Below are 13,331 nucleotides of genomic sequence, written 5' to 3'. Positions count from 1 at the left end.
TCTCGAGTGTATCCTCCATGTTGGGTCCCTTAACTCGATTATGGTGGGATGAAATTTTCTCGATATGTTTCAAACGGCGCGAAAGCGAGGTTGAAGAATTCATGCTACGGGAAAAGCTATTTACTTAGTGCCTCAAAACGTTTTCTCCCAAACAGTGCTTGCTGAATGATTCATGAGGAAGTTCATCGATATGTTCGAAGGTTCCATGTTTCATGGAATTTTTTCCCCTCATTCGGATAAATCCGGGTTGATGCTTGTCGGCTATCTCGTCAACATAATAATACAGATACAGAGAAAAATGTGATTGTGCTTTAAATGAAATACAAATTTGTTATTTAACACCTGCCCGTTAGCATCGTAACGTACGCACGTTCCCAGAAAAGTTACCCCCAAAACTAATTCCGACAAGGAAATGTGGAACTATCTCACAACGACTATAATTACAGTTCCAGGCCCGAAACAGGAAACCTTTACCGGCCAACCGAATGGGCTCCAACACGTCAAGCGTCAAAGTTTACTCTAGCCCCGGCCCCATTTAATCACAGACACAGCCAATCGAAGCCCGGCCGCACCGGGTAAGTGTGGGAAGAGATCATGTTTTGTGCAAACTCGGCGCTCGGCCGGGCACGGGGGACGCCGGGTAGAATGGTAATGTGGTTAGCAAAGTTTCTACACATTTCCAGCAGCCACATTTCACCGCCACGATAACGATCCGGGCGCACTGGTCTGGGTGGCCTTGAAAACGGGCATCGAAGTGGAAAACGGATGTAACAGCAGCTTTAAAAGTTAAACGACGCAAACACGCTCGCTGCTGGCTAAAGTACACTTTGAGTGTTCTGAGTGGTCTATGAAAGTGAACTTATAAATGTGTTATTTAATAACAGAAAACATGGTATAATCTGGTGAAATAATTACTTCAAGCTAAGGCAAAGCCTTCACAACGCCTCTGCCGCTCAAACCACCAATCGCCTGCAATGGAGACGCCTGGTGGTTTGTGATTTTTGTGCTTCATTGTTTGATTTTTAGACTATTCCGCTTAACGACGGGGATGTGTCATAAAGTGAGCAAAAAGGCTAAAGGGAAAACAGACGCTATCCAAACACTGTTCAGCTCGGGATCTCTCGAGTGGTTGTGAGTAGAAGGTGGTGGAGGAGGGGCGAAACATTTCCAACCAGTTGGACTTACAATTAGCCCCGGTAGGTCTCACGGCACTCGGCACTGCTGAACACTGCGGAATCACCCCAAAAATTATCCCGCTCGCCTAAAGGTCCGAAAGAAATGGATGCTTTGTTTGTATGCCGCCCATGAACCAGCTGCTCGTCCAGCTGTTGCGAGACACAGCCGGCCATCCGTAGCCACCGACCAGGGCGGGGGCCGCTTCCTTTGAGAATTCAATCCACGACCAAAACGAGAACGTTTACCGAACGGTCCAGTTACTTGGCTCGCCCCAGACCGGAAGACCACACTCAAGTTCCATTCCTTCCGCAACAACGGGAGTCAAAATGGCATCATCGTGCACACGGAAACCGTCCACCGGACCGATCCCTTTTTTCCAGCCTGCGTGCCTTGTTATTCTTTCGCTGTTTTTACGCTTTTTTCCCCGAGTTCCCGAGCGCTGCTTTTTCGATCAGGGCACCGAAAACATGACTACCACCGGAAGGCGAGCTGTCAGGAAGCAGGGTTCGGTATGAACCGACACTGGGCCTACTGCAAACAGCCCGAACGCACTATGAAATTCCCATCAGCTTTGCCCGGGATGCTCTTTATACGTCGTTCAGCAACAGCACGTCGTTGCGCTCGGCGCCGAGAGCATCTGTGGGTGGTTTTTTGGGCGGCAGAACGGGTGCCCGTACGAGCGCTTGGATTATGTTTTGTTAATGGCGTGTGATGGCTGTGCAGCATGGATGACCTAATGTTTGCCACTTCAGTAATTGGATGAAACCGGCCGGTCCATTGTCAAGGGCGATTAGAGACGGGACGAAAAACATCAAAGTCAGACCGGGTCGACTTCCGGTCGGGCAGGTTTGGTGAGCGATAACCGGCTTCACATGTTTCATTGCATCGGGCCTTTTTGATTTCCGGCTGCACGATGGAAAGCGTAAGTCTTCATTCATTCTTCGAGTAGACTAATGCGCTGTAGTTTTAGCAAACAAATATTAACATTATCATCGAAGAGGAAGCATAGAACATGTAAAAGTTGGTCATTGAAGATACATGTATTGATCATACTCTTGGTTTTACTTATGCTATATTAAAAAGACTTAAACTTACTAATATGCTTCGAGAACAGATTTCAAAAAATATTTAGTTAAAAGATCCTTCCTTTTCACCAATTGCACTACATTTCCACAACCTAATTTAAAATAGTATACTGATCTTCAGAAAAATGTAAAGCAAAACTCTTATCTTAAACTAACATTTATTCTTTCCAAATTGCTCCCCACTGAACAGATGGCTTATTATATTCCCATTGCCCATCACTAACTCTCGAACCGAGCGTACAACGGACTGCGCACTCATAAATCCTCTGGTCTGTTTTCTATACCCCCGATTACTTCAATCGGATGGAAAAAATATCAATCACTGCTAAAAGCGTCTACGTGAAGCGCAAAATGCTGAAAGTGAGCAACAAAAAAAAAAGCACCCACAAACAGACACACACTAAACCCAATAAGTCGACGATTCGATTCGGAATGGTAACGATAAGAAGCGGACAAGAAATATGTTGGCCAATCTTTGGTCAGTTGACCTAACCAATCTTTCGTCCGCGCTTTGCTCCACACCCGCTGCACGAAGGTAAATAATGCTCGTGGCCCCCCCAGTAAGCAGCAGACGAATCTGCAAGCAGCTTATAAATCCCAGTGACCGATGCCGATGGTTCGGTCTTGCGAATTGTACGCTTTGCCTTAGCCCGAACTTTAGTGAATCGATACAAAAAAAGGGAAGATACGACTGCTTTGTTCAATCCCGAGACTCCGATTGCTCCGCTTCATCACGATCAAAGCCGACTGAACTGCAATCCAGCCAGCACTGTGCTCACCAGTTTGCCGCTTACTTTTGGGGGGGCTCCGAACGGTGCACGACGAAATGGAGAGACTAAAAAGCAAAACTAAAACCAAACCGACTGAATGAAGTTCGATCCGCCACGAAAGCAATAAAAGCTCTACGGCAGAAGCGTTCGTCCGGACGCATCCTTTCTTCGACCGATAAACTGTGCCGAAACCGTCGAAGAAATCATTCGCTCGATTCGCTTTCGTCTTTTCGGCAATGCAGCTCCTGACGCTACCATCCAATCTATCATTGATGCCAAGTTGTCCGTCGGGCGAGATTTTTCTCGTGGAAGCAAAGAGCGTGAAGAAAGGATAGATAAAAGGGAGAACGAAATAAAGCCAGTATCAACATCACCATAAAGACAATGGCTCAAAGTCTCAGTTTGGGAGTTTTTTTGTTTGTTCTCTGCTTCTCGCTTACCATCTGTCTTGAATATGGATAAGGAATTGGGTAAAAACTAAGGCCCTTACATTAGAACGCTGCTCAACGGATTGGGGGAAAAGGTGAAAGCATGAGAATCTCTACAAATAAAGAGTGAGTGCATCAAAATCCCTATCGACTGCGGCCAGTCCAACTTTCTCTATGGCTATCCTGAAGTAGCAGGCATCGTGGGACTCATGTTTTCTTAGGTTTTCGCTAGTTTTCACGCTCATGAAAAAAAAACCTCACTAAAACATAGAATAGGGCGAAAAAAAATGGAGAAAAGGGGAATCTTGGAAGAATTTCGTGTGGACTGGCCTTTTCCGTTGGCTGTGGTTCATTTTTCGCTATTGTTTTTCTTTTTTCTTAACAACGTGTCTTCAAAGTCCTCTTAAAACAACCCCGCAGACCCGCATTTGAGTGCCACAAATGGAGTGCGCCGAAAGTGAATGAAGCTAAGGCACGAATGTACAATTTTTGTTTTCACTGCCACTTATTTGCCACAAAGGCAGCACCGAAAAAGAGTAAAAACGACAACACTTCAGAACACTTTTCGCCGTGATCGAAGATTTTCCCATCAGAAATGCAACTCACAGTGTTCCACGAAGAGCGTGGAAAGCACCAATAACTAAAAGTGTTTTGCTCCCTTGCAACCACCCGTTTTCTACCTCGATTGCACCGCCAGCAAAGGATCAATTTTTATCGAGCTTGATAAATAGAAATCGGTGCTCCAAATACATGATAAATGACCCGCCAAACAGCATAGTCCCGGGACGAGGTTGGATGCACTTTTGCACTTTTCCAGTGTGGGTGAGCCGTTGCAAAGCTCAGCTGTAGCACGAAGAAACATCAAGACGAATTTGGAATCCTGCCCCAGAAGGTGAACCAGCATTGACCTGGATTAAAATCCGATGGAAATGCATCAAGCACAACCAGCAGGAACCGTTAATAGCATGGCTTCTCGAGGGGAGCAAAAAGTTTTCCGGGCGCAACATTGCAAAACTACCGTTCGTTTGGCATTGAGCGAGTTAACCGTCAGCACCGGTCGGTTGTTGCCTGTTGAACAATCGATAAAATGTTTTACAACGAAACAACCTAGCGTTCAAATGGCTCTGAACTGTTCCGGTACGGGAAAAGTCTGTGAAGAATACAAAACGGCTTGAAAAATGTTTCTGCTTTTCAATTCATACATAAAATATTGAAAGCGTTTTTTTCCGACCCACTCCGGCACAGATTGACATTCTCCAGTGGATGGATCTCAATCTGCACAGCACATCGAACCCGATTGGAATTTGCAAATTCAAATTAGACTATCGAGAAACAATTTATCATTCGAACACAAAATGCAAATACCATAAAGCAAATTTCCCACCAAATCGCCCTTCGATACGTTGTGTATGTGGCAACTTTGGCACGCGGGGGAGTCTTACTCAACTCCATATTGCTCCAAGACTCGAGAAAAATAAATCCACCCTTTACCGCTTCCCAGCTCACAGATACAACATTTAGCTAACAAACAACAACAGCAATCCAAAAACAAGAACCAACACGGGACAAAGTGGCCGAAAGTGGAATGGATTTCTATTCGCTTAAGCTGTCACCGAATTTTTCAACGATTTTGCATTTGGCTGCTCAGCACGAAGCGACCGAAAATCACCCCGATGGGCAGCTGATAAATTATCGACCAACTTTTATCGTCCGATTCACCCGTACGGGCACTGGCCCCCAACTCAGCACGGTTGTGTATCTCACTCAGTCATTTGTTTGTGTTTTTTTTTTGTTACTCTTTACTGTTTTTATTTTCGCTTTGGCTCGCATGAAACACAAATCCTTCAAAGTGGATTCGATACAACCGACGCAAGTGAAGCACGAAATTGTACGCGAAAGACAAGAAAGATTGTACTCCAAGCGATTGGTATGCATCAAGCTCGTTCCTAAGCCAGCGGATCGTATTCAAAACGAATGCACTTTGCAGTACAGCCCCAGACGGCAATTGTTTCGAATTGCTTTGCTGTTCGTTGTCCCCGATAGGGTCAATGAGTTTAGTTTTGGCAAACTGTTTGGCAACAAGTATTAATTCTTTATCTAAATGTGATGCCCCAAACAAATTGCGTTGGGCACGTTGCACTTTGCACCGCACGTTCAAGTACAATGCAATCAATCAACTCACACAGAATAAGAGATAGCATCAAACTTGGACTCTTATGAAGAAATAAGTAATGGACATCGTTCTTCAAGACCAATGTAATGATTGATGCTTGGCTTCTCTAGTTCGAGTTAACTTACAACTATCCATTAGTATTTTTTGTACGAAACGACTCATGGAGAAATTGTTAACAGTGAATCATAAATAGACTCGATTTGGTCTGAAAAAAAACGAATATTTATTTGCTGAGATCTATGTCTTCAAATTGTCAGTAGCATAAAGCATTAGTTATGTAAGCAAAACTACCTACAAATACTCACAAATATTCATATTCTTCGAACCGATTTCAATTTACATAATTAAAAAAAAACATGCTCTCGACTACTTCTTTAAACAATTGCCATTCCCTGAAACACATCCAGCAAACTAAATCAATATTCGATCGAACAGCAGTTAGGAGCATTTTGTTCGACAACATTCCAATCATCCTCATCGTTCATTAAGCAAAGTGATATCGGAATGACATTTTGATATCAACACTAAACCGAAATGCTTTCGACCGTATGCTCCACACGCGAAACAACAAGTGCCCCGTGAACAAATGGGTTACAGTGCACTGAAGCGAACCAACAAAGTTTCCCCGTGACCCACTTTCTAGCCGGGCAAAGAAATAAACGCTTCCATTTAAGTGTTACCGGGCTGAAGATGAAATTCGCCATTTTACGAAGCCTCCTCGAAGCACCGCGGATGCTTCAGCGGTGATGGAAATCGAGTCATAAAACCGCGTGCCGCTTCCAGCACCGCGGAGGTGAAGGTGTTACGGTGATGGGTGGTTGCCTTTTTATTGCCGTGTCTGGGATGTGCCAGCTAAAACCGTTGGGGCCAACCTTAAAAAATAACATCATTTCCGAACTTTTGCCCCGGTACCCATTGGGCAGGCAGCGGGATGTGTGAATGGCAGTGGCAGTGGGAGAAAAAAAACAACAGTTCGATTTTTCACCCTAGCACGGGGCAGGTGATAAAAAGTGATGTCTCGCGGTGTAAAGCAAGTGCATGAAAGGTAGAGAAAAATGTTTTTTTCAGCACTACAGCAGTACAAGCTTTTTGACTTGCTATTCCTTTTGGTTTAAATAAATACAATTTTCGGTTCCGAGCGTCGTCAACTTTGCGTCGTATTTACGTCTCCTCGACTCGGTGTGAATCCCGGAACCTCGGCATCGTTTTGTGCGAGATGCGTGCTAGGTGCGAACTTTACCCTCCCTCTTTTGCTTATCAGCATTTGCTGAGCCCACACCGAAGCTCTATCCGAAGCAGGAATACACCTGGACGGCCGGGGAGCGTGAAGTTGCAGGTGCAGTTAAGAGAAGTTTGCCACGAGCAGCCATGAGATAGAGGTAAATTATGAATGATTCACTTCATTACATATTAATGGTATTTTATGAGCGCGCTGCTGCATACCGGGAAATGAAGTAATTTCAAAGAATTGTTCCATCCAGGCCCGTGTTCCTTCGCGAAGGTGAAAGACACATGGTACAAAACGGGAAAACCCGGGCCGCGACTTTCTCGCCTTTCGTCTTATCAACACCAAACCCCAGGCATGAATGTGCCACCAAGCGCTAGGGGAACATTTCGACGTACAAGACAAAAAAAAAGCGCGCGCTGTACAAATGCTCCGCCACGCCTTGTTCCGTGGGAATGCGATTTTCCACCGGTGGTATGTTTCCGGCACCCGGTACTTGTGAGCGCGTGCCACGCGTACCAATCGGTACGCCGACGAGGCGCAGAAACGTGCCGCAAATTAACGCTTTCTGGCACGCTTACGGATCAACGCCGGCAAACCGGCACACGGAGGGTCCCGTGATTTTCAACTTGCGCACGTATGCGCGTCACAGTAATGGCGTCATTACCCAAAAGCCGCCCCCTTTTCCGCCGGCCCACCAATGCAACACGCAACACAGGAATGATGTGCCAATCGGTGAACCGTGGGGCGCATAGGGAAATTTTATATTTTATCATTTCGACATGTGAGTTAGTGCGCGGCGCACAGTATTGATGCGGAATAATTGAAAAGGTACTTGGTGGCACGCATGCTGCCATGCTGTTGCGTCGGGTGTTAGGTGTTAATTTCCTACCCTGCGCTAGGGGGTGCGCTTTACTTTTACGCTCCTTAAGGAAAGGCGCGTTTGAATTTTGAATGTGCACCGAAATTGGAAAATGCCTCACATTTTGAGGTTTCATTTAGGTTCGCTTTATATGCAGAATCTAATAACCCTCGCTGTGTGTTGTGTGGGTTTGTGTGGAAAGCTCTAAGCTAGGGTATATTAAATATTACGATAACGAGCAGAGAGGTGTTGCTTTGCCTTTTAAACCAAATTATGGATCAAAGCTCACAAGAGCGGTTCGATGCAGCCATCCAAGTAGATAATTCAATTCAACTCCAGATGTTAAAACAACTAAAGCAGTAAATTGTTTATTAGGTTTGTACAATTTTATGCTTATTGTTAGCTTTTTCAATACACTTGTGCGGTGCATACACTGAAATCGACATTCTTCCCAAATGATTTGTAAACAAAAGATTTCGATAAGATGAATACTCAAGTTTTTTTTTGCAATCCGAATTCTATTTACAAGTCTTCAAATTGCAATATTATAGAGTAATAAAGCGGTATATCAATATCCAATTCTAAAATTAGACCAATAACCATCAAATGAGGCTCATATTCATAATCTTCAGAGTAGTAGTAGTATTAAAGCTCCAAAAAACGCAGAACACAGAACAGGATTTCAGTTAGATAAAAGTTTACAATATCGTCCAAGGAGCAACTAATTATAACTAATGAAACTTTTAACCTAATTTTATCGATACATTGTTATTTTTTTATTTTGTTATTTTATCAATATTTATATTAAGTTTACGCTTCACTTTACTTATGAATAGTTATTTGGATATGTGAGGATTGAGTGGGATTAAAAAGCAATGTTAGAAGAATTAGAACTCCTTTCAAATTAGCTTAACAAATTAACAGGATTTATCAGGGTATTATACCTTCTAACAACAGTGAGAATAATCAAAGAGAATATGGACTAAGGTTCGTCGATCTTTTCGTAGTTGCCATGGAGCTTCAACGACCATTCCATTTATTTTACAAAATCCTCAAAAAAATCTATAAAAAATTACTGCATCGGGTTGAATTTCGAATTAAATAAAAAAAACATATTAAAGCTGACCACTATTCCCATAAAAATAAGCATTTATAACCAATTTAATGTAGAAAACGAAAAAAAAACCTTCCCCATCCCGCTCTCAATGGGCAGCGATTCAATCGAAATCGTTGCTAAAATAAAACCAACCCACGGCCATGATGGTTGCCGTTTTGCAAACAGCTCGTTATAGCAAACGCTACAACCCCTTGTGTGCAGTGAACGAGTGGAGCCAACAACAGCAAAAGCAAGGAAAGAAAAACACACACAGACACACACACACGAAGTGCATTTTCCCGCTGAACCACCGCGCGTTTGGCGTGCAGAAATTTGGAACGAATCACTACATAACTGTCATGTTTTGATAATGTCGACCGCAGCCGACAAATTGTGGGCATTCCGGTTGCTTTTGCTGCACCCAGCACACCTTCACCCAGCTGCAAGTGAAGAAAGCAGCATTTCCAACGGCCCAACGCCTTCCGGGGTGGGAATTTTCAAATCGAGGAAATAAATGTGTCGTTGTGTCTCTTTCCTACGCACCAGACGTGCAGTTGTGCACTGCTTTCCACCAAAAAAAAAAAAAACATTCTACCTTTCGAGAATGGTTGTGTTTGCTATTCATGTTCAGCGTTGTCCTTTCTCCGTCCGTATAGTAGAACGATTCAACAGTGGCATTCGCCATACACGAAATGGTTGCATGTGCTCAAGGTTGGAGGCACCAAAACAGAAACCACACCATCCCATTGCGTTTTGCCGGAAGGAAAAAGGGAAATCTGTTCAATGAAAGCGAGACTCGAAGGCATCCCGGTGAATCCTTCAGCCAGTTTTCATTCCCGAATCGCTGCAGCACTCGTATTGGTATGTGGTGGTGAATAGGTGGTGCTACTGCTTTTTGGAGGAATTTAACCAGCTTTCATCCCGAGCCACGGTAACGGAGGGGAAAGAATCAAGAACATCCTAACCACGGCGTGCAGACAATTCTCGGCCAACCGAGGATGCGCCGTTCCTAGGTGCAATGAAACATTGTGCTGCAGCATCCAAATTGATGAAGGATTGAGTTTCGGACCCCTTTTTTAAGCTTTGTCTTGGTGCAGCAATTCGAAACACCAGCTGTTTCGAGTGCAGTAGCCGAATAAAGCAATAATAATAAAGCTAATAATAATAACTCTTTAATGTGAATCTGTAAGCATGGTCGATAGGAAACCGTAAAGGATTTGCTATTACACAGGCAGATGTTATCGACGAAACAGTTCAACGTAGAACGGAAGGTTTGCTTCCTTTTTTACAAGCATCAGCAGAACATTCGCATAGATGTTTGCTACTGGAAATGCATTCAATTACTTGGGAGGAAGCATTCCACTTTATAAAACTTCTGTCGAACTTAATATCAACGATGCATATAAATATGGGAAATGATACATACAGGCGGTACAGAATAAAGTCACACGAACCGAAGAAAATAAATAGTAAACGTTATTGGTTTTGCTTGCTATCGATTTGGCGCTGTTGACGGATATTTCGATTTCCGCACATGACATCCTACTGCGGAGATTATGTATTGAAACTTCTGTCGTCTAGCTTAACGTATGCCGCTCGCAGTTCCTTTTTTGCTGGTATATTTTTCTCCCTATCCACCCAGAGTGCAAACAGAGTGCGCCCAAACTCTCGAAACGAATGGCAATCGTGCCTAATTGAGCGTAAAATTGTGCACATTAAGCAAAGATGATCGATCTGTGGCAAAGTTTTGTCGATTGCAAGGTTGATGATTTCGGGCACATTTGCTAGCAACGCAAAAGTTAGCCATAATGGTTTTAATGACTGCACACAAGAAAAACAGATTGAAAAGAAAAATATTACTAATCGAAGATCGTTTGTACAATGTACTGTACACAAATTGATTTTCAAAGTCAAAAACTTTTTTTAATTCTACAGTTGCATATCATGTTCATGTTGCATTAAATTTTGTAGCATGAAGTTAGAGTATGACGTTTTAGCAATGTAAGTGGGTTGGGCTCTAGCGCCATACGATAATTTCTCTTCCGAATACATCTGGCCATTCTCGTCTACGCCATAGCATAACTAGTGGTGTATCGGAACATCGTTTATTAGGATTATTTTAGACTCTCAACAACACTAATAATCACCAGAATATAAGCTCTGTTTCGACAACAAATCTATGCCTGAGAGCGGCTGTCCAGGTTTGGGGTTTTGTAACTCAAACTACCATCACAATCAAAAACCCTCTCGTCGGTTTATGACTGACAGACTTCCAGGGGTAAAGATAGCCGCAGAGCCATCTCATGAAAGGGATCTAATCCAGGATTCGTTCCAAAACCACAATAGCAATAAGAATACATACTGACAGGTATTGCTCCTGGCACAATGTTCTAGGGTAATTAACAGCTTACAACTTCCTTTTCCAAATACCTTCCTATTACATGTTTTTAGTAACACAAGCTTAAGTTAAATAACTCTCATACTTTATTTCGTCGTAAACTATATTATTTAACATTTTTAGCATATACTGTAAATAAATTATTTTTTAATGTTTTTTTTTGTAAACCTTGTAATTCACCCTTCAATAGATCTATCTATCCACTTTTTGTGAATTAGAAATTAATCTAAATTAGAAACTACGATCTAAAGCCACAGACAGTACCAAAGTAACAAATAAACCAAGTGTCTAGCAGACATTTTTTCAATGTTGTTTTATTCCAAAATAATATAAACTTTAACTCCACTTTTATTGCTTGCACGCTTCTAGTAGTTTAAAACCCTCGCGTTTCTGCAATAATCCTGCTTGCTGAAAGATAAAAACTCATTGCGACTTTTAAATCAACCGCCATAACTAGAATATCCATTAAAACAACTACTACTCGCCAAAGTCCTGGCTAGCCCTAGAAACATGCACGTACGTGAAAATGCTGAAGCAATTAAAACATCAGATTTTTATTTCCCACTGTTCGAGGCAAAAAGGTACAGAAACAACATTTTTGCACATTTTCCCCCATTGTCAAACATAACATAAGCTGACCCACTCGATGCTGCGGATAGTTGCAGAAAACTCTCGGTAAATGAGCACCGTGGCAAGATTTCTAGCATCTGGCTATAAAATTCGAGCAAAAAACAGCGGAAACCCTACATAGTTCATCCCGTATAATACCAAGAAGTCTTCCGTGTTCGTATGAAGGGCATAACGAAAAAAAAACCTCCCTAAACTGTCGAGAAAAACAATATGGAAAACCTTGCTCAAACACTCACCTTTCGCTAATCCTAGCACGCTCGATGCGACGGACCACAGCAGCCAAACTGTTATTTTAATAATCTCCATGATGCTTTTGCCCTTCGTTTTTTCGTGTACGAACGATAGTTTGTTTTTTTTTGTTTCGCGTTTGGCCACCGAAAATTTCTCTTCAGCTTTCCAGCGTACCGGTGGGTGATGATGATAGTCGTAAAATGTGGCTCAAATTTTTCGTGTGTGTTCGCCGAAAAATGTCACACGCCGCACAATTTCATCCACCGTGTATATACCGTGTGGCCGCGGGCTGACCTTCCGCTCACGACGTATGGAAGGAATGCAAATAATCGGGTCGAAAGAGAAAATACAACAAAAAACTAACACACACATACACACACGCGGAACACCCAAACGGAGTCACTGATGGGTAATGGAAGGCGCCAAACAAACAAAAAACAACGAACTCAAAACCACGAATAATTCTACCCGGTCTTTACCGGGCAAAAGGCACCCGAGATGACGACGCGCGACCGAGAAAATCGGGACCGAGAGAATGCAAATACTGCCCAAACTAAAGGTACAATCACACCGGGAGGAAAAAAACTTTTTGCACACGAAAAATAAAAAAACAAGTGCAATAATACCGCGCGGTAATACCACTGACGGAATCGGGAAAATTCTAAAGCTCCACACAAACACACACAAACACTTCCTTCTCACTCACAACACACACCTTCTAGCACTTTGCTGGGAGGGAAACTCTATTTTTCTTTCCCTCTAACACTATTTTTTCCTTCACTCCGATTACGCGCACGCACACAACTACACACCATCCAGCACAGTTGCACTTGAGCGAGTAAGAGGAACAACTTTTAAGCCTGCCTGCCACACTTAAAGCGGGTTGCAACGCCACTGCCAGAAGGTGGCGTAGGGAAAGCGTAGCGTAACGATTTTCGTCCGCCAGTGACCAACGGCGAGGCAATCGGATGGGAAATAATCACTAAAAACACTAACAAACAGTGTCGACTTTGCTTCCTTAATTTTTTTTCTGTTAGTGTGTATGTGTGTGTGTGCTGCGTTGCTGTGTGAAAAAGGGTGGGTTGCTTTGGTTTTGTTTTGCTTTGCCGACAACCGAACTTCAGATGACGTTTTGCAACCCTTTGCGGGTGCTGTCGGATTTACGCTGCCACCCTTTTCCGGCCCGCTCGTCCCATACCGATGGGCCACGCTGGCCTTCACTGTATGGGCCGTGCATTGGCACCATTGTTTTTCACT

General features: G+C 43.2%; 1 protein-coding gene across 1 annotated transcript in view; it reads right to left on the bottom strand.

Moving 5' to 3' along the window:
• The window catches only part of LOC128303705 (lachesin), an 80,495-nt gene extending 68,338 nt beyond the window's left edge, over positions 1-12,157 (bottom strand). Inside the window, exon 1 of the mRNA XM_053040753.1 lies at positions 12,080-12,157. Within this exon, the coding sequence (XP_052896713.1) occupies positions 12,080-12,149 (70 nt within the window). The 5' untranslated portion in view covers positions 12,150-12,157. The remainder of the gene's footprint in view (positions 1-12,079) is intronic.
• Between the last annotated feature and the right edge of the window lie 1,174 nt (positions 12,158-13,331).

Source organism: Anopheles moucheti, chromosome 3, assembly GCF_943734755.1.
Source record: "Anopheles moucheti chromosome 3, idAnoMoucSN_F20_07, whole genome shotgun sequence".
Lineage (NCBI taxonomy): Eukaryota > Metazoa > Arthropoda > Insecta > Diptera > Culicidae > Anopheles > Anopheles moucheti.
Note: the sequence above shows the minus strand (reverse complement) of the source record. Positions and strands in the feature narration are given on the sequence as shown.